Raw genomic sequence first — 21,009 nt, 5'->3', positions numbered from 1 at the left:
TCCCCCTCAGCCGCGCGCATCGTGATGACGTCATGCGGCCCGCGAGGCCTCTGGGATCCGCGGTAGTTCTCGAGGAGCGGGTCTCAGGTTCGGCAGCGGTGGCCGGAGGACGACACTTCCCAGGAGTCTGCGCGGCGGCGCGACGAGAGCCGCGCGAGGCCGTGATTGGCTGGTGAGCCGGCCGCACGCAGAGGAGCTCAAGAAGCCGCTCTGTTGCGACAGAGGCCGAGCGGCGAGGCCCAGTGAGTTGGGGGAAGGGGCGCTAGGAGGAGGCGGGGGCGGGGGAGGGTGCCGGCCGGTGAGGCGGTGAGGCGGAGGGGGGGACGAGAAGAGGGAGGAGGGAGTGGGCTGGGATGGAGGCGACTGCAAGGGAGGAGAAGGGGCCAAGGGAGAGAAGCTGACGGGCGGAGGCTGAGGGGGGCTCGGAGGGGTGGTGGTGGGTGGCGAATGAAGAGACTCCCGGGGGTACCCACAACGGGGGGTCGAGGGGGAGACGACGGCGCCCCGCGGACAAGCTGGACTCGGCGGCCGGGTGGTGTGGAGGGAAGACGGAGAGGAGGCCTGAGGTAGACGGGAGGGAGGAAGCCCGGGAAAGTGAGGTGGCCGGCCGGAGCGTGGAGCGCCAAGTTGTGGGGAAACTGGAGACCGGGTACCTGTGCCGAGGGGCAGAACCCGGTCCCTCAAGTGGAGGCCCTGAAAAGAGGAGCGTCTCCAGAGCGAGGCCGTGGGGATTGGTGGACAAAGCCCCGAAGGAAGAGCTGGTGAGATGGGAAGAGCGGCAGAGAAGTCGAACTGGCTGGAGACATCCTGACAAAAGTTGGAAGCGACTTTAGGCTGGGGCGGAGCTGGGTACCAGAAGCTTGCTAGGGAAATACTGAAACGGATGGAGCACAAGGCCCAGGCACTGTGCGGAAGTTTAGAATTTGGGGGTGTTTGCCTTCCTTCAGGCTTTCTGGAAGAACAGTAACGGTTTCCCTGTGGTTCATCACCATGCCCTCCGACCTGGCTAAGAAGAAGGCAGCCAAAAAGAAGGAAGCTGCCAAAGCCCGACAGCGGCCCAGAAAAGGACATGAAGAAAACGGAGATGCCATCACAGAGCCACAGGTGGCAGAGGAGAGAAACGAGGAGGCCAATGGCCGAGAGACCACAGGTGAATAGAGGGAGAGGTGGGTTCCTGGGATGGTTGCTGGGACCCAGTGGATGCCTCTGCTGGAATCTGAGTCAGGATGCTGGAGGTGCCAGAGAGTGTATCTGGTGCTACAAACTTTTCATAATGAACCAAACCAGTAGGGTTGAAGCTTGATCAAAGAAACTGAACGCAGTTCTCACATACACAGTGGCAAGCAAATATGAGAGTTGTGCTGCCTTGCTGCCCTGTCTTCTAGATTTGGTGGTCAGTTCCCTGCCCCTTTCTGAATTTTCATTGCTACACATGGAGGCAGTGTGCCAGGCTGTTTGCCACCTGATACCCTTGTCCTCCTGGGGCAGTGACTGTACCAACAAGACAGAAACGTATGAATTGTTTTATGGGTTTTTCCTGGGAAAGATATGCATTTCTGTTACAAGTGCTTCTCAAATATTAGACAAGAGATCACTGAATACTGAGGCACTATAAGCATGGGCTTTCCTCTGATAACTTGCAATCTAGATGGGGAAACAGGGAAGTGTGTGATAAAGACTATTCCAGGCTCTTGGCTGTCTATGCCAGCCTTCTTCTTGCCCCTAAAAGCTCTCTAAACAGGCCTTCTCTATTGTCTACTGTTGTCCGTTGAATAGTCACCACGTTTCTGTCCACTTACAAATTGAGGTTCTTATACTCTAATTTTTGCACTAGCTACATTTGACATTTCTCTTAGGGCCCAGCTCAAGGTGGTAAAATCTTTCCCTGTCAAGCCTGATCTCAATAATACTGCTATTCACTATATCCTTGTACTGTCTATCCAGGGCTTCCCTGTGGCTCAGATAGTAAAGAATCTGCCTGCAATTCAGGAAACCCAGGTTCAGTCCCTGGGTCAAGAAGATCCCTTGGAGAAGGAATGGCAGCCCACTCCAGTATTCTTGCCTGGAGAATCCCATGGACAGAGGAGCCTGGTGGGCTACAGTCCATGGGGTCACAGAGTCGGACACAACTGAGCTTGTGCGTGCACACAACAAACACACTGTCTCTAGGGTTGCTTTTTCTTTGGCTGGTACCACACGGCATATGGAATCCTAGTTCCTAGACTAGGGGATTCAACCCCTGCCCCCTGCAGAGAAAGTAAGGCGTCCCAACCACTGAACCTCCAGGGTAGTCGTCCCAGCATTACCTTCATTGTATCTGTCTCTCCATCTGAATTGTTTGATCTTTGAGTGAAGGGACTGTGTCTTGGGTAATACTTTTTTTGCATGATTATCCTTGCAGACAGAGATACTAGGTAAAGTTGCAAGAGGAGAGAATTATTCATGCAAGTTGCAACAGAGAGACAGGAATTCCGAAAAAAAAACAACAAAAAAACAGGGTTTAAAATGATTGCGAAGAGAGAGTTAAATGGTAGGAATTGTCTCCAAAATAAAAATTATGAGGGAGGACTAGTGTAGTCAACTCAGGCAGTTTTCTTCCTGGTCAGGATAGTGGAGAGATGGGAAGGTAAGAATGGTGAAAGGGAACGAGTGGACTGAATTGTGATCTGTCAAGTAAGGTTCTCTCTAGGCTCTCGGGAACAGGGGTTAAGCCTCAATTCTGTAGTACTTTCTGGATGAGTTGGAAAAGTAGACAACCGAATCCCACTTTGAGACTTGTCCACAGTTCCCATTACAAACTTCTTTGCCTTTCTCCCTAGAAAACCAGAATTTGTCAGGGCAAACCCAGCTGTACCACCCCTAACTCAGTCGGGAGCTTTGGGTTTCACCCTGCTTCCTCAGGGAGCTACTGTTCTAAAATATAAACTCTGGGTTTTTTCCCAGCTCTCTCTCTGAAAATATTTCTTATTGCTAGGGACCCAGGGTCGTTTCTGCTTTCATAACTAATGGGTCATCTGTCCTCTCTCACAAGACTGGGTGTGCTCTCTTCTCCGAGTTTGGAATTACTTAATTCTCCAACCTGGTAGTTACCATTGCTACATGGTTTTCTTTAGGTAGTGAGATATGGAAAGATCAAGAAATATCAAAGAAAGTGACTTCTGACAAACTACTGAGCCTTTCGAATGTGAGACTCTTTAGGATGGGTACTGGAGTTCATCTGGTCCCCTCGTTTGGGAAATGAATAGAAAGGGGCTGCTTGTGAAGTCTACAGTATTCCTTTTAGTTTATTCCAGAATCCTTTCTCCATTTATTTAGTACTGTTCACTTATCTTTTGAGCCTGTTTTCTAGGATGCTATAGGCCAAGACAGTGAGGTATAAGTCTTATTTTTAAAGCTCAGGAGATGACTTAGGCCATAGATGCTATAAAGTGGAAAAGTCAAGTCACTCACAGTTGTGTCTGACTCTTTGCAACCCCATGGACTGTAGCCTACCAGATTCCTCCATCCATGGGATTCTCCAGTCAAGAGTACTTGAGTGGGTTGCCATTTCCTTCTCCAATAAACTGGCAAAGATCAAGAGAAAAGTTGTATAGCTGTGTCTCGGTGTCTGCTGGGGGTTGGTCCCAGGATCCCTGTAGATACCAGAATCCACAGATGCTCAAGACTGTCACATAGAATGGTATATGCAGTCTTTGCATATAACCTGGCACATCTCTAAATTACTTACTGTACCTAATACAACATAAATGTAGGAAATAGTTGCCAGTGTGTGGCAAATTCAAGTTTTACTATTTGGAACTTTCCGGAGTGTTTTTTTTTTTTAATCCACGTTTGGATTAAACATGATTTTGGATGCAGAACTGTGGATACAGAGGGTTGGCTGTGTAGCTTTCCTTTCATTTTGATCTTCTTGCCTGAGCACATGGAGATACAGTCCAGAGATCGACAAACTTTTTCTGTAAAGATCCAGATAGTGAATATTTGCAGCTCTGTGGGCCATATGGTCTCTGATGCAGCTGTTCAGCTTTGCCATTGTGGTGGAAAACAGCCATAGACAACTTGAAGATGTTGGGTATGACTGTCTCCCAGTAAAACTTTATTTACAAAAGCAGGCAGCTGGCCAAATGTGGCCAGCCTTTTTTGTAGGCCACCCCCTCCCAGGCTAATAATGTTTTTTACATTTTTTAAGTGGTTATGTTTCAAATGGTAATGGATATACCTACATAATGGTTGTGATTTTGCTACTAGGGCTATAACCCTAAAATACTTACCATCTGGCCCTTTAAGAAAAAGTTTACTAACTCCTAATCTAGATCATAAACTTCTCTCTACACTGTCTTCTCAAGATCTAGAACAAGGATTGGCACAAAATGGGGCTGTGAGAAGCCTGGTGACTCAACTGTGTAGAAAGGAGACTTTTTAAATTCCTCTCCTCCATCAGAACTGCCCTGGAACCCTCTGTATTTTCTCTTACTGGTCCCTTCCAGGCTGTATAGCTTCTTGGAATTAGCACCTGGAGGCTCTCTAGGTTGTAGAGGAAGAGAACTGCACCTCTATAGCATCTACTTTCTCTGGGGCATTGATACTAATTTGGGGGCTCCCCTATAGCTCAGTGCTAAAGAATCCGCCTGCCCATGAAAAAGACACGGGTTTGATCCCTGGGTTGGAAAGATCCCTTGGAGAAGGAAATGGCAACCACTCCAGTATTCTTGCCTGGGAATTCCCATGGACAGAGAAGCCTGGCGGACTACAGTCCATGGAGATCACAAAGAGTGAGACATGACTCAGCGACTGAACAATGACAGCTAATTCTTTTAATACACACTCATGGAGGACAATTTGGAGTTCTGGCCATTGCTACCGTGCATCATATCATCTAAGAACAAGAGAAGTTAGAATTAAAAGGACAAGTTGTGAAGTAAAAAATGTCCACGAAAGCAGGATACTAGGGCAGAACTACATGTAGTGTACACCTTGTTAAAGCTGGTGAAACATCTGAGTCAGCTCAACCTGATCTTGAGCCCTGTTCCTTCAGGACATGCCTCATTCAGCCTTTGGATTTTTATGTGTTAATATGTGGTAACTTAAAGAAGAGCAAAAGCCACAAATGCCCAAGCAGGGGCCTGAGCCCTCAGCCCTCACAGTAAAAGTCTGATGCCCTTCTTACTGAGCCACCCAGATGCCCCAAGACGTGACTTTTTGTGTAAGAGCTTAGCGTGTCTTACAGCCCTCTTCCCAGATTGCTTTTCTTTTCTGTCCCCAGAAGTGGATTTGCTGACCAAGGAGCTGGAGGACTTCGAAATGAAGAAAGCTGCTGCTCGAGCCGTCACTGGCGTCCTTGCCTCTCACCCCAACAGTACCGACGCCCACATCATCAACCTATCCCTCACCTTCCATGGTCAAGAGCTGCTCAGTGACACCAAACTGGAATTAAACTCGGGCCGTCGCTATGGCCTCATCGGCTTGAATGGAATTGGTGAGGCCCTTGGAAAGCAAGGTGGGAGGTATCTCTCCTTGGCTCATCTGTTGCTCAGCAAGTGTTTCCTTAGCACCAGCTGTGTACAAAGCTGGGCATTTACAGTATGGGTGGGGGCCAGATATGCTCGCCATACAGAGTAGTCATGTGATAAGTACCACGTGAGTTGTTGCAGGCAGTAGGTGCTGGAGAAGTGGGTAGGAGTGGGTGGCAGTGGTGTGTGAAGTGTCTGTAGGCTCACAGACTTCACATAGGAGGACTGGGACAGGACGTGGCAGAGCCATGTCCCATGGAGGGGTCAGTCATAGGCTTTGAATGAACAAAAGGAAAGAAAGGACTCAATAAACGGGGAGGTCTTGGTTTGACTGGAAAAGATTGAAGGCGGGAGAAGGGGATGACAAAGGATGAGATGGTTGGATGGCATCACTGACGCAATGGACATGAGTCGGGTGGGATCCGGGAGTTGGTGATGGACAGGCGAGCCTGGTGTGCTGCAGTCCATGGGGTTGCAAAGAGTCGGACATGACTGAGCGACTGAACTGACTTGGTTTGACTGGAGTGGAGGGACTGATGTAGGGCAATGACAGGCAGAGCTGTGCTGAGCGTCCCCTTCTCTGCATGTTTGTTGCCTGCCCCTCTCAGGAAAGTCCATGCTGCTCTCTGCTATTGGGAAACGCGAAGTGCCCATCCCCGAGCACATTGACATCTACCATCTGACTCGGGAGATGCCCCCTAGTGACAAGACGCCCCTGCAGTGTGTGATGGAAGTGGACACGGAGCGGGCCATGCTGGAGAGGGAGGCTGAGCGGCTGGCTCACGAGGACGGTAGGGCTCCGGACCCAGGGGCGTAGGGTGGCTTCCCCCTGGGAAAGGCCCCGGGAGCCTCACTGGCCACGCACCATCCACAGCGGAATGTGAGAAGCTCTTAGAGCTCTACGAGCGGCTGGAGGAGCTGGATGCTGACAAGGCAGAGATGAGAGCCTCGCGGATCTTGCACGGACTGGGTTTCACACCTGCCATGCAACGCAAGAAGCTCAAAGACTTCAGTGGGGGCTGGAGGATGCGGGTTGCCCTCGCCAGGTGTGTCTACCCGACCTCTGCCCTCCGTGGCACCCTGTCTCTTCTCAGGGTTGAGTGCTCTCTCCCACAGAACTGTTTAGAACAGGGGTCGGTGGTCAGTCCTTGCCAGATACTGACAGTGTGGAGGGGAGGGGGTGATGTATATGAGCTAAGGAGTGAGCTTCCTGACCCACGTGGTCCCTGTTGGACTTTGGCACCATGTTCAGGAATCCTAGGACCAGCTCTAGGTAAATGGGAGGATAGGTCTGTCTCTTTCCTCTTGACTCCTCTCTCCTCCCTGCTTTTTGGGCTTCAGCCTTTCTAATTCTTGTTGTAGAAAGATAAATTGTTAGGCAGCTGCTAGGATATCTGTCCTTCTTGCCCTCTCTTGACCTGACCCAGAACCAGCTTCTGTAGGCCATCATTTCTGCACTGATCCCCCAAGAAGTCCCCAGTCACATAAGTGGTTCCTTCCCCAACCCATCTCTGTGCAGAGCCTTCAGGAGGCTTGATACACTGCTTCAGCAAGGCTGGGTGAGTGTGCCCTGGAACATAAGAGCCTTGGTTTCACTTGCTGGCAAGGAGTTGTAGCCTCAGATTCACTAGGGAACTTTTACATGCATGGATTTCCTGGCCTCTTCACGGCTGTGCTGGAGTCAGACGTCCGGAAACCTGGTTTCTAAAAAGCACTGCAGATGTGACCGCAAGGGTGGGACCAGCGCTGTCCCCTTGTTCCTCCTGTCTTAAGATGCCATCTAAGAAAAGAACATTCTTGGGCCTCTTTGTTAGAGTCTAACAAACCCACCAGTTAGGTTTCACCTGAAAGCTTTTTAGCAGTGTACTTTTTCTGTATCCTTTTGTGTATCCCAATGGTCACCAACCTCAATGTAAGAGACTTGTAGACTCATAACGAACTTTTACAGCCTTGTGTTTGAGCTATATCTTCCCTCTGCTTCTTAGTTCTGTTTTCTGCTCTTTAACCCCCACCCTTCATCTCTGGTTTCTCTCCTACTTCTTACCTTTTGCCTGAGGTGTAGACACTAGAGCTGATTTCAGGACTCAGTTCAGGCCTGACCAGAGCAGCAGGTAGCAGGCAGGCCGTCCCCTCCTGTGTAGCACGTGGTAGACTGAAGTGGTTCTGTCTTCTTTCCTGTCTTCAGAGCCCTCTTCATTAGACCCTTCATGCTGCTCCTGGACGAGCCCACCAACCACCTGGACCTCGATGCTTGTGTGTGGTTGGAAGAAGAGCTAAAGACGTAAGAGGCGGGGCTGGGGGGAAGGGGCAGGTCCTCAGGGAGGGGCTGAGCAGAGTCCAGGGGAGATGACACCTAGGACCCACAGTGATGCTAGAGCAGTGAGCAATGGAGCAAAGTGAGGCTAGAGGGAAGACCAGACTGAAAAGGTGATGACCACTTTGTTCTTGTTTAGTCACTCAGTCGTGTCCAACTCGTTATGACTCCATGGACTCTAGCCCGCCAGGCTCGTCTGTCCGTGGGATTCTCTAAGGAGGAATACTGGAGTGGGTTGCCATTTTTCTCTCCAGAGGATCTTGCCCACCCAGGGATCAAATCCATGTCTCTTGCATTGCAGGCTGGTTCTATACCGCTCAGCCACTGGCAAAGCCCAGTAACCACCGTTAGGGCAGGCCATTTTGTTAGCTTTTGTTTAGTCTGAAATATATGAATTTCTTTGTGGTATTTTTTTGTGTTTTTTTTCCTATTATTTAAAATATAACATCTTTATTAAAGATAATATTTTTTAATTGTATTTGTATCATATTAAACAGGGATCCTTATATAAGATCATGATGCAGTGACAGAAAAATAGCCCATATGGCCGTGGTCCTTTGCTTGAGAGCCAGATAACCTGGAAAGTTGCCAGGTAACCTGGAAAGTTGCCTTCTAGAAGAAGGCTTTCCATGGTCTCTGCAGTGACCTGGTACCTTCTTTATAAAAAGGAGTGGTTTAGTCGCTAAGTCATGTCTGACTCTTGTGACCCCATGGACTGTAGCCTGCCAGGTTTCTCTGCCCACGGGATTCTCCAGCCAAGAATACTGGAGCGAGTTACTGTTTCCTTCTCCAAGGCATCTTCCCAACCCAGGAATCGAACCTGGGTCTCCTGCATCGCAGGCAGATTCTTTACCAACTGAGCTATGAAGGAAGTAATATGAAAAGGAGAGCCTGGTGATTTTTACTATACCCATTCCAGTTCTTCGCACTGGCTTTAAAGTTTATGGGTGCTTGTGCGCATTTTTGATTTTATCATCACTATTACTGCCATCTCCATTCCATTCTTCTGAAAGTTAGAACAAAAGTTAGGAATTTCGACTGCCTCACCACACTTTGAAAAATGTCTAGTGTCCTTACACATAGATTGAGCACTGGCAGCTTAAGTGCAGAGAGCTGGGAATTGGCCAGGAAATTTAAAGGACACTCAGGCATAAGGGTGGGAAAGGATGAAGGTTTTCTGGGCCCGACGTTCAGTTCCCCTGTTGTGAACTGTCTACCGTGTTGAGCTCCTCCCTGATTGGTTCTCTGGCTTTGCAGTTTTAAGCGCATCTTGGTCCTCGTCTCCCATTCCCAGGACTTCCTGAATGGTGTCTGTACCAACATCATTCACATGCACAACAAGAAGCTGAAGTATTATACGGTGAGTGGGCTCCAGCTTCTCCACAGTACCCTCTGTGCTTACCGATTCCATGAAGTTCTCCTTTAAAAAAAAACTGACTTAGCAGCCCTTTTCTACCTCTTGCTATAAAAAGATGTGGACAGGGAGTTCTGCAGCCTGTTTTATTTTAGCCCCAAAGTAATTGCTTTCAGGCCATAGGCCATGGATTGGCAGCCTGTGCACGGGGTGTATGTTTGCCTTATGCAGAGAGGCTGCCTCTTCACGGTGCCCAGGCAGGCCTTGCTGCCCTCTGCCTTCTTGAGTAGCTGCTTATGAAAAATAGAATTCCTCTTTATTCATAGTAGTACTCACCAGAGGAGTATTAATAGTTCTTACATAGTTTTTCAGAAATTTCACATGTACTTGCAAGCGTTTGTAAAAAATTTTATGTACGCATACCACGATTCTGTCGGTTGAGTTTAAATTTTAATATGTCTTGCAAGCTTTCCATATGAGTATATTTAAATCGTCCCCCCCTTTTTTTTTCCAGTGACTACATGGTATTCCATTTAGTGGCTGTCCTGTAACTTACTTGTCAGACTCTTTGATGGGTATTTAGCTTGAGTCTGGGTGTTTGCAGACAGACACCACGGGAGTCCATAGTGCAGGGTTTGCCAGGTCCTAAATCTGACTGGTCTGGTGTCTTCCCACCTGGAGGCAGTTCTTGTGGCCCGCCTGGGGCTTCAGCCTCTCCAGGTGGGGAGGGGATGCACATGCCCTTGGAAGGCTGTGAGCCTCTTGATGATCAGTCTGAGAGTGGTTTTCAAGGCTCCTGCCTGGGCTGTGGGTGTTTTTATGGCTAACCCAAGGATTTAGTCTGAAGCCCTGCTTTAGGAAGGAGAGGCACACAGTTTGAAAAGACCTCAGCTTCTAGATTCAGATATGCTGGTGTTTTATTTTTAATATTTATTTATTTGACTGTGTTGGGTCTTAGTTGCGGCATGTGGGATCTAGTTCCCTAATGATGGATTGAACCCGGGCCACCTGCATTAGGAGCTCAGAGTCTTAACTGCTGGACCAGCGGGGAAGGCCCAGAATATGTTTCTTTAATGCACTTCCTCTTCCCCCGCTGCACCACCTCGTAGCCAGGGCCAAGTCAGGTGCCGTCTTGAACGCCCCCTGAGTGAGGACCCAGGGCCGAGGCTAACGCTGCCCATCTCACCTGGTGCGTCTTCCTGCAGGGTAATTACGATCAGTATGTGAAGACACGGCTGGAGCTGGAAGAGAACCAGATGAAGAGGTTTCACTGGGAGCAGGATCAGATCGCACACATGAAGGTAGGGCCATGATCTCCTCCGAGAGAGCTGACGGAAGGTGTCTTGGGAGGTGAGGGAGCTAGAGAAGTCCTTTACCCTCTTTTCAGATGAATCGTGGGGTACCTGCCCACACACAAACCCCCTCTCTGCACTCTTTCAGAACTACATTGCTAGGTTTGGTCATGGCAGTGCCAAGCTGGCCCGGCAGGCCCAGAGCAAGGAGAAGACGCTACAGAAAATGATGGCATCAGGACTGACAGAGAGGGTTGTGAGCGACAAGGTAGGGTCTGGTTGGGTGGAATTATGTGGCCTAAGGTGAGGTGGATAAGGAAGGACCTGACTTGATAAACACCTCTTTATCCTCTTCCTAGACGCTGTCATTTTATTTCCCACCGTGTGGCAAGATCCCTCCACCTGTTATTATGGTGCAGAATGTCAGCTTCAAGTATACAAAAGATGGGGTGAGTACTTGGGTGTGGTTGGGAGGCTGGGGTACATTGTACAAGGTGTCAGCTGGCGAGAAGAGTGTCCTGTTTGCCGACCACATCTGCTAACCCTTGTGGTGCTGGGGAGTTTTCCGGCCTGGCAGCCTGGGTTGCCTCACTGAGAGCCTTAGAGGAGTGGGGGTCCCCTCCAAGTACTTGACATTGCTCAGCCACCTTGGTGGGTCAGGGCAATGGGTAGGGGGCTGCCATTGGGAGCCTCCTTCCTCCTCATTCCCGCCGCCTTCAGTGGTGACTGGGGGCTCAGCGCAATTGCTCTGCCAGTTGGATTGATTACCCTACCCCTGGGTCTGTTTCTCTCCCCGGCCCACCTCAGCCTTGCATCTACAACAATCTAGAGTTCGGCATCGATCTCGACACCCGAGTGGCTCTGGTGGGGCCCAATGGAGCAGGGAAGTCAACTCTTCTGAAGCTGCTAACTGGAGAGGTATGGTGCCAACTGGGGGCATGGGACTCCAGCACTAGATGCCAGTGTGTCAGGGTTGGGGGGCAGCATGCAAGGGCCACTGGTCTGGGAGGGGGCCTGTGTGCTCTCATGATGAGTGAGCCGTCCTCTGGGGGGCGGGTCATCCCTGGCCAGTGTGATGTTTGGGGCATTTTCTTAGAGAAAACTGGGAGAAGGAGTGTGTGTGAGAGAGAGCCTGTGAGAGGCAACCCAGGCCTGTTCTCACCATCTTCCCGTGTCTTCATTCAGAGCATTTAGATCACAGGAGCGGCTGTGCATTTAGAAACGTTTTTATTGTAGAAAACATATGTTGGACCCCTGCGAGTCCTCTGTCATAGTTCAGTGCATGGGAGAGTAGTCCTTTAATAAGTACCCAGTGGATCGTGTGGTGTGTGTGTCTGCCTCCCCGAGAACATCTGTCTCGGTGTATTTTCTCCGAGTGGCCAGCAGAACAGTTTGTGAGGTGGTGGTACGGGTTCTGTTTTGGAAGTGGTAGGAGTCTTGCTCGGTGTGAATGTATGTTTGCTTCCTGTCTCTGCTTCTGACCAGGTTTCCTTGTCTGTGTGCTTATCTTTCCACTGTCTGCTCTGTTTTTTTATCTTCCTATAGCTACTGCCCACAGATGGAATGATCCGAAAACACTCTCATGTCAAGATAGGGCGTTACCATCAGGTACAGTCCTGGCGGGGAGCGGGGAGTTCCCCAGGGTGTGAGAGCAGGGCTGCGTGTGCCCAGGTCAGCTCCTGGGTGCTTCTGCAGTCTTGGATAGCTGCCCGGGGAGAGGTAGAGAGACGGTACGTGGCAGGTACCCCAGCAGGCTGCCTTTGAAGAACGCCAGGCACACCTGGATGGGTTCTTTTTTTCTCCCCCTGTAGCATTTACAAGAGCAGCTAGACTTAGACCTCTCGCCTTTGGAGTACATGATGAAATGCTACCCCGAGATCAAGGAGAAGGAGGAAATGCGGAAGATCATCGGGCGATACGGTCTCACTGGGAAACAGCAGGTCAGCGGGTTGGGTGGGAGGACCCCAGGCAACTGGGAGACGTGGGCTGGGCGTCTGTTTTTCCCTCTGCTCTAGGTGGTTACAGATTGGAGCTCTGAAGTCTCAAGGGAGGGTGGGGGGTGGTGTGCTGGTCTCTGACATGCCCTTGCCCCAAGACTAGCAGGATGGGCCATGGTGTTAAAAGCAAGGGAAATTGAGACCTAGGACACAGGGTCCTCTGACCCAGACACAGATCCCCTGACGGCTGCACTGCATGAAGACTCTGTGCCGAGGCAGGGCTTCAGACTTCCAGGTGTGTCCCCTAGGCCCTTGAGGGACTGCCAGGGTGCCACTGTCTTACTGTGTGATCTTGGGTCTTCCTGAGCCCCGCTCTCTGTGTGATAACTGAGAAGCTATGGGGAGAGGTGAGTCTTGATGCGTGGTGAGGGCAACTCCAGACCTCGTAAATGACATGGTTCCACGCAGGTGAGCCCAATCCGGAACCTGTCTGATGGGCAGAAGTGCCGAGTGTGTCTGGCCTGGCTGGCCTGGCAGAACCCCCACATGCTCTTCCTGGACGAGCCCACCAACCACCTGGACATCGAGACCATCGACGCTCTGGCAGATGCCATCAACGACTTTGAGGGCGGTCTGATGCTGGTCAGCCATGACTTCAGGCTCATCCAGCAGGTGAGACTCCCAGCCAGGACGCGGTTGGGGGTAGCACCCCCCCCATGGCACGTGGGGGACACTGAATCCATGTTACCATGTTTGGGAAAAGGGCGCAGGACGTAGGGTGGAGAGGACCAGATCTTACGGTTCTCTGAGAAACTTAGAAAGCCTTCGCAGAAATACTTTAATTCTTCATTAGCTGTTTGGGGCCGTTAGCCTGCTTGCCATCGTTGGCCAAAATCAGGGAGAGAACTGACTAGCGAACAGGGTGCTTTTGCTATTGTTTCCAGGATTCTTCAGCCTGGAAATAGTATTGTACTAAGGAGACTCTGGATTAGACAGAGGGCTCCTGCTTGTCACTGGGGAGAAAGCTGCTGGTCATTTCTCTGAAGCTGTGAGAAAGACGGGGTGGAACGCAGGGAGCCGAGAGTGAAGCCCTGAACAGGTCTGGGTCCTGCTGGGGAACTGGCAGTTGAGGTGACTGGCGGGTTCCAGCTTGGAAGGCCCCACCCCCTGTTGGGTATGGTGTCTAGATTAGACCATCCTCAGGAACGCTGAGAGGGTGAAACGGAGCTGGATGTGGGCCAGTGGGAGCTTACAGGGTTTTTTTCTCGGATCCCGCCAGGAACAGTCTCTTGGGCTGGGGTGGGAAGGGCGCTAGCCAGGGTGACTAAGTCTGGGGTTTGCTCTCCAGGTTGCACAGGAAATCTGGGTCTGTGAGAAGCAGACAATCACCAAGTGGCCTGGAGACATCCTCGCCTACAAGGAGCACCTCAAGTCCAAGCTGGTGGGCGAGGAGCCCCAGCCCACCAGGCGGACCCACAACGTGTGAGCCCTTGCCGGCCGGGCTGGCTGGGCCGGGCCCCCGGGGCCACATCCTGCATTGCTGCAATACTGCTCCCCAGCCCCTTGCCCCCACCTGCCTTAGCTGCACTCTGTGATCCTATCTACAGCTGGACAGGACCTGTCCGTCTCCTGTCTTTCCAGCTACTGTGTCCATGTCTGGACTCGGCTGGCTGTTGCCGCCAGCTCCTCGCTGGTTCTGACCCGATAGTGATGCAGCCAGAGGCCTCCGAGGGTCAGCCCGCAGGCCCGTGCCCCAGGTTGGCCTGTGAAAAAGCTTAGGATCCTCGTTCTCTGGGTTTTGGTGATGTTGGAGGAATACCCCCCCAGCCCACCACCCCCATTCCTTTCTGCTTCTGGTTTGGAGCTCTGGACCAGGGCCTTAATCCTGGTCGGTTTTTAAATAATTATTTAACGATGTAACTTTTAGACCTGCGTGACATCCACAAAGCGTCCAATAAAGAAAGAAGAAGCCATGGTCCCTGCCTTCCTCCTTGGGCCTCTGGGTCCTCTCCTGCCCCTCCCTGCGGTGCCACCATTCACCTGCCCTCAGCATGGGCTGGATGCAAACTGAGGACTGTCCGTGGGTGCTTGAAGAACTCTCTTCCCTTCTGATTTGAACTCATGCCTTTACTTAGGCCAGTGGTTCACAAACATTAACGTGCGTCAGAATCAGCTGAAGGCTCATTGGATCACAGGCTGCTGGGTCTCGCCTCGGAGTTTCTGGTTCAGTAGGTCTAGTGAGACCAGGAATTGACATTGCTGAGGGTTGCCCAGTGCTGCTGCTGCTGTATTCCTGGTGGAATACAAGAAGTTCTGTGATGTTAGCCTGTCCACGGCCTTAATTTTCATTAGCACTGCATCCACTTTATCAATACTCCATGCCAGGGCTTTGCTTAGCCTGTCTGAACTTTAATAGCCCATCCAGCCTTTGTGCCACCAGGCTTCCTGCCTGCCTTCACCTCTGAAGTCTCAGCAACCATCCTTGTTTCCCCCCAGTGGGGAAACGTGCACAGCCATGGTTTCTAAGACAGTAAAACACAAAAAAAGTCCCCGATGGTGTCTAAACCCCCAAAGAGCTCGTGGTCCAATGGGAAAGCCAATAAGACGGAAAGGGCATTCATCAGTGCCCTTTAACTTGTAACTTAGATGGTAGGCTACACAGGAGACCTTAAAAGGGAGGGAAATTTCTCGTGAGTAACTGCCCAGAAAGCTGGGATCGGTGCTCTGACTTGAAAGGTGAGTAGGGTCTTCTCAGATGGCTGTGGAGTCCCAGAGCTGCCCTGGGCAGAGGGGACAGGGTATCAGGTGAGTGCCTGCAGCTGAGTCCTAGATTCCAAGGCTGGAGTGAGGGACTCCACTCTGACTCCGCCCTCTGACCCCCAGGGGCCTGGCCTGGTTGCTTTGTGCCTCAAGGCGGGGGCCCAGAGAAAAATGGCTCATCAGTCTGTCCTGAGTGTCCAGAGGTTTGGTTAGGAGGATAATGGGAACAGAGATGGAGAGCTGCTACTTTGGCCAAGGGAGGGCCTGGTTGTGTGAAGAACTCCCGCTGAAGTCTGTTGGGGTCTCCAGGACAGGGGGAAGGGGTCTCCAGGCCTAGAGGAAGGGACGCAGTAGGCTGGTCAGCTTGTCCAGAAAAAACGCTAGCCTCAACATTTTAAAAAATGTTTTAAAAATCCCACGAAATACACATTACTACAAGTGCCTAAAATCAGTGCCTTATTTTGGATGGAGGGTCTCCCTCCTCCAACCCCCGGCGCACAGCCACAGCTGAATGGTGGGAACTGGGGGTGTGGGGGCTTGGTGAGGTGGAGGGTGCTCAGGCGCCTATGGCAGGTGATGCTCATTTGGCTCCTCCCCACCTCTTTATTGGGAAAACCCTCTTCTCACAGCCTGGGCTTATCCCGTTGCTCTCGATTTCCTTAACCACAGCATTCAAGGACCTGAAATAGTCACACTAGGTGCAAAGTGAGACCACCACTCTGCAGAATAGCACTTTTTTTCCCCTTCCCTTCACAGCTTACTTCCACAGGGGCCCCATGTTCACAGAGAGCACCCCGTGTTTCTCACTCCAGCTTCTTCCAGTCCACCTTCACCAAAACCCTCCCAGCTGTGGTTCCTGCTGCCTTCACCTGTCTGGGCTCAGGTTCCGCTCCATCTTCTGCCTCCCCAAAACCACACCCACTGATTTCTTTCTCCCTTTCCTCCCAACTAAAATCTCTCTCCCCAGTTAAATTGTACCCATCCTACCAGGGGCTTCCCAGGTGGCACAGTGGTAAAGAATCAGCCTGCCAATGCAGGAGACGCAAGAGATCCTGGTTTGAATCCTGAGTGGGGAAGATCCCCTGGAGAAAGAAATGGCAACCTGATCCAGTATTTTTGCCTGGAAAATGCAAGATCCATGGGGTCGCAAAGAGTCGGGCACAAGTGTGCACGCATGCATGTCCTACCAGACCAGCTTCAAATCTCCATTTATTTCCTGAAGCCAGAGGTTTCTTCTTTTTTTAAATCACTTGTCTATTTCTATAAGCCTATCTTAAAAAAAAAAAATATATATATATATATATATAGAGAGAGAAGTAAGTCAGAAAGAGAAAAACATATTTTAATGCATGTATATGGAATCTAGAAAAATGGTATAGATGAACCTAGTTCCAGGCAGGAACAGAGAAAAAGGGTAGAGGAGGTTCATGGAGACCTGGGGGGAAGGGGAGAACGGGGCGAATTGGGAGAGTCGCGCTGACATATATACATGACCATGTGTGAAGCAGGTAGCTGCCAAATATCACAGGGAGCTCAGCTTGGTGCTCTGTGATGGCCTCACTACGTTTTTTCCCGAACTCAGTTTCACAAACTTTACCCTTTCACCCTTCCTTGATGGTTTCCGGTGAACCAGTCATCTCTCCAGCTAAATTGTAGGCCCTCAGAGAAGGGGAGGGGGCCTTCCCTGGTGGCTCTGATGGTAAAGAATCTGCCTGCAATGCAGAAGACCCTTCCTCTAGGTCAGGAAGATGCCCTGGAGAAGGGCAACCCAGTCCAGTGTTCTTGCCTGGAGAATTCCATGGACAGAGGAGCTTAGCGGGCTCCCGTCCGTGGGGTCACAAAGTGAATGAATGAATAACGCTAGTGAGACTGAGTGAAGAGCACTAGCACTTGGTGGGCGGTGCTGGGGGCCTTGTGCTCCGCTTGACGCTCTCCAGCACTCAGCCGTCCATGCGAGCACACGGGTGCGGAGTGAGTGCACAGCCTGAACTCTAACGTGTCTGTTACAAGCATTTTGGGAGACGGAAGGGTGGGGAAGGGGGCTGGTGGAGGCTTATTCAGAGGTGGAATCCGCGGGGCGGTGGAGAGGAAGAAGCCATTAGGCTCTTTCAGGACTAACGGAGAGCACGTTCTGAACAGGGTTGGGCCTGGCCCCGCCCCTGCGCCCAGGTGCTGGCCCCCAGCCCCTCCAGGTGGACGAGCAGCTGAACTCTTAAAAGTTCGCCCAAGACGTGGGAAGAGGCCGCCGGGAGGACCAGGAGGATGAGTGCGGAGCACGGACAGCTGCAGCAGTCTGGGGGCCGGCGGGGCCGGAGTCCTGGGGACAAGAAGTCCAGAAGGCGCAGCCGGCGCAAAGAAACCTACTCCATGTACATCTACAAGGTGCTCAAGCAGGTGAGCGTGGGGGGCCACCATGGGCGTGGGGCGGGGGCTGGCAAAAGCCTGGAAAGGGCCTGGATGGAGTTCACTCCCTGCACAAAGGCCCCCGCGCCCCTCTTGTGGGGTCACTCTTCATTTCAGAGGCCCCGGGGGGCCGCTCCGTGTCTGTCCTGAGCCTGTGACGGGCAGGAGGCGATTCAAACATGCTCCCACCCTGGTCCAGAGGCTACAGGGCTCTGGGACAGATGAAACAGTCATGTGGGACCTTAGGTGGGACAGTTTAAGTAAAGGAAGACCACCAGAAAGTGCAGGGCTGACGGTGATCAGGTGTCAAACGTGCTGGTCCAAACAAGAGGGACTAGTTAGCTGTGGCCGAAGCGAGCAGTAGTTCCAATGAACTGCGGTCTCGGGGGAGCCCCCTAGGTGGGCGGCGCTCCGTCTTTGAGGGGCTGAGGGGTTGGTCTACCTTATAGATAAGGAACCTAAGGTACTAAGGGCTCAGCAGGATGACTGGGTCACATGACCTGGCAACAGTGGAGGTTACCTCAGACCCCCATCCCCGGCCGGCCCTGACTCTGGGTAAGCCCCAACCATAACCCACACTCAGACTCCCAGCGCACCTGTGAGGACCATCTACTCCTGGGACTCACGCAGTGCCACCAAAGGGCACACAACCGCTGTGTCTGAAGGATCCCAGGCCACCTGGCCTCAAATGCTCTGCCCCGCTCAGCAGAGCTGGGCCTGGCAGTGAGCTGCCTGCCCTGGGTCTCCCCTCACCTGCCTGAGTCTCACCCCTTGTGAGACCAGACCCCAGACATGAACCTTGTCTCCGGTCTGAAATCCCATAAGCAATTTGAGTGACTGGACGGCCGGGGTCTCTAGGAGTGCTCTCACAGGGTGGGCCCGGCACCCACGTGGACGGGCCAAAGGGCAGCAGCAGAGAAGACTCCGGGGTCCTGATGAAAGTTGGGTGGGAGCTGGTGTTAGTGAGCCCCCTGCAGCTTAGCCTAGCTTTTTGGCTCCAAAGTTGTGAAGGGAGCATTGCAGCAGGACTGGGCTCCCCGAAGAGAGCTGCTGAACGGGTCCCCCAGGTCGAGGAGGGGCACTGCCCCGGCCACCTCGAGGGAAGAAGATGTGATGACCATGGTCCGGCTCAGGCTTCCCGCTGTCAGATCCGTGGCCCCCAGAGGCTGTGTGGAGAGGGAGCGGCTGGGCCAGGAGCCAGGGTGTTCGTTCACCTCCATCACTGGCCTGATGTGTTTGTCAGCAGTCACTTCCCTCCCACTTCGCAGAGAAATGGTGGCTCAGATGGTAAAGTGTCTGCCTACAGCATGGAAGACCCTGGGTCAGGAAGATCCCCTGGAGAAGGAAATGGCACCCCACCCCAGTACTCTTGCCTGGAAAATCCTATGGACGGAGGAGCCTGGTAGACTACAGTCACTGGGGTCACAAAGAGTTGGACATGACTGAACAACTTCACTTTACTTTTACTTTTTGCAGAGAAATGGTGTCTGCCTGCTCACGTGTTAGGATTGTTATAAGGTCCCTCCCGTTTGTTTTACTAGAGATCACCTAGTTCAAAAGCTGGTGTGACAGAAGAGGAAACAAGCTCAGAGGAAAGTGCCTTGTGTAAGGTCCCACAGGGACTCACAGGACAGCCCCAGATCCCAGTCTCCTCACTCCAGTCTGGTGCGGAGAGTATGTCCTGGGTGCGCCCTTCCTGGAAAATAATCTGGTTAACGATCTACCAAGTCATGTGCACCAGCCCTCTAGGAACTTCTAGGAATAACCAGCTTACTCGCACAAGTGTTAAGTGTTAAAGACATGTATTTATTAGGACACGATGTAATAGCAAAAAGTGAAGCACACCCCCTAAATGTCCATGAAGAGAGGGATGGTGATATAAACCATGAGGCATCCATGGTACAAAACGCTGTGCAAACCATTAAATGGAAAAAGAAGGGAAAAAAAGAGGCAGCATTCCTTATCTGTTGCAGTTGGGAGAAACTTTTTTTTTAACTTGGTTATAGTAGTAACCTGTCTGGCCCCCCCTGTTAACAGATTGCTCCTGCTGCTTCCCCAGGTGCACCCCGACATCGGCATCTCCTCCAAGGCCATGAGCATCATGAACTCGTTCGTGAATGATCTGTTTGAGCGGCTGGCCGGCGAGGCTGCCCGGCTGGCCCAGTACTCGGGCCGAACCACACTGACGTCCCGGGAGGTCCAGACAGCCGTGCGTCTGCTACTGCCTGGGGAGCTGGCCAAGCACGCCGTGTCCGAGGGCACCAAGGCCGTGACCAAGTACACCAGCTCCAAGTGACCCGGGGCCCAACCTTAATAAAGGCTGCACTGCTCTCCTGCGTTGTGCTGATTTCAAAAAGGGATGTGTGGAGGTGAGGTGTGGTGTGTGGCAGGATGTCACTACTTGTCACGCCTCCAAGACGGAAGAACACTTACGCATGCCTCATTAACACCTGCGTTCTGGGTGGGGCCCACGAGTGACATGTGGCTCTTTGTAAATGTACACCAGTCTTGTTGTTAGGTGAGATGAGGGACGGCCTGGTCTGGGTTAGAATCCTGAGTCTGCCGCTGGCTGTTTCCATCACGCCCTGTCTGGGCCTGAAATTGCACGTGCATCCCTCCTTCAGTATGGGGTTCTGTGAGGCCATTCCTAGAAGACTCTTATTTTTGTCCTGTGCTGGGCACAGGGGCTACACAGATCTACAAGATACAAAAACAAAAGGCCCAAACCAGCTTCAAAGTAACCTACTGGGATCTTGAAGATATTTTTATTTTCCCCTAAGATTTTCTTCCCCTTAATTTCAGAACAAATTGATGAGAATGTTTTTGAGACTCCTAACTTTTCTTCCCCCATTTTATTTTGGGGAAAAAAAAAAGCAAAAATGGTACCATAACCACTTGTACAACATGCGCCTAGATTCACTACATAACATATGACCACATTCTCCTTTTGTCTCTAATTCAGCCTCCACGGCAGTGGAGCGAAGGGCTGGCTGGGATTGAGCGAACATTCCAAAATCCTTTATGTTCCCTTTGTAACTTCAAGTTCATATATTGAAAAGGCTCACTGTAACGATGGCTGAACTGTTGTTTCCTCCGCTGTCAAGCCTACGGTGGAAATGCCACGTGGTGAGAACTAATTATCCAAGCTTTTGTCCCAGGGCAGGACAAAGACTGGCTCAGGAGACCTGGCCGGGAAGCTCGGCTCCTCCCCACTCCCCGCTGTGTTTCCACTCCTTGCTACTCTAGGCGTGATTCACAGGCCAGCAGCTTCTGTAACACCCTGGGAAAGCAGGTTAGGAATGCAGAATCCTGGGCTCTAGCTCAGCATGCTGAATGGGAATCTGCATTTCGGCAAGGTCCTCGGAAGCTCTGGGGATGCGTGGATTCCTCTCCCGATCCTCTGCCTGTCCCTCTCCTCCCCTGTCCTTTGCCCCTTGCC

General features: G+C 51.7%; 2 protein-coding genes across 2 annotated transcripts; both read left to right on the top strand.

Moving 5' to 3' along the window:
* Positions 1-211: 211 nt before the first annotated feature.
* On the top strand, positions 212-14,325 carry ABCF2 (ATP binding cassette subfamily F member 2). Its single transcript, XM_068972743.1, has 15 exons — positions 212-242; positions 948-1,150; positions 5,264-5,476; positions 6,119-6,301; positions 6,385-6,556; positions 7,696-7,791; positions 9,082-9,184; positions 10,384-10,479; positions 10,619-10,738; positions 10,830-10,919; positions 11,278-11,388; positions 12,016-12,078; positions 12,282-12,410; positions 12,876-13,079; positions 13,756-14,325. Exons 2-15 carry the CDS (start codon positions 991-993, stop codon positions 13,891-13,893), a joined length of 1,878 nt encoding a protein of 625 aa, XP_068828844.1. The 5' UTR covers positions 212-242; positions 948-990; the 3' UTR covers positions 13,894-14,325.
* A 3,104-nt stretch (positions 14,326-17,429) lies between these two features.
* On the top strand, positions 17,430-19,866 carry H2BK1 (H2B.K variant histone 1). The gene is made up of 2 exons (XM_068972770.1): positions 17,430-17,561; positions 19,630-19,866. Exons 1-2 carry the CDS (start codon positions 17,430-17,432, stop codon positions 19,864-19,866), a joined length of 369 nt encoding a protein of 122 aa, XP_068828871.1.
* The last annotated feature ends 1,143 nt before the right edge of the window (positions 19,867-21,009 follow it).

Source organism: Capricornis sumatraensis, chromosome 5, assembly GCF_032405125.1.
Source record: "Capricornis sumatraensis isolate serow.1 chromosome 5, serow.2, whole genome shotgun sequence".
Taxonomy (NCBI): Eukaryota; Metazoa; Chordata; class Mammalia; order Artiodactyla; family Bovidae; genus Capricornis; species Capricornis sumatraensis.
Note: the sequence above shows the minus strand (reverse complement) of the source record. Positions and strands in the feature narration are given on the sequence as shown.

What these genes read in the sequence shown, in the direction of transcription:
- ABCF2 (XM_068972743.1), top strand. Translation starts at nt 991, where the DNA reads ATGCCCTCCGACCTGGCTAAGAAGAAGGCAGCCAAAAAGAAGGAAGCT. An exon ending in AGAAGCTGAAGTATTATACG is followed by an intron (nt 9,185 to 10,383) that starts GTGAGTGGGCTC and finishes GTCTTCCTGCAG; the next exon opens with GGTAATTACGATCAGTATGT. An exon ending in AGAGGGTTGTGAGCGACAAG is followed by an intron (nt 10,739 to 10,829) that starts GTAGGGTCTGGT and finishes TCCTCTTCCTAG; the next exon opens with ACGCTGTCATTTTATTTCCC.
- H2BK1 (XM_068972770.1), top strand. Translation starts at nt 17,430, where the DNA reads ATGAGTGCGGAGCACGGACAGCTGCAGCAGTCTGGGGGCCGGCGGGGC. An exon ending in TCTACAAGGTGCTCAAGCAG is followed by an intron (nt 17,562 to 19,629) that starts GTGAGCGTGGGG and finishes CTGCTTCCCCAG; the next exon opens with GTGCACCCCGACATCGGCAT.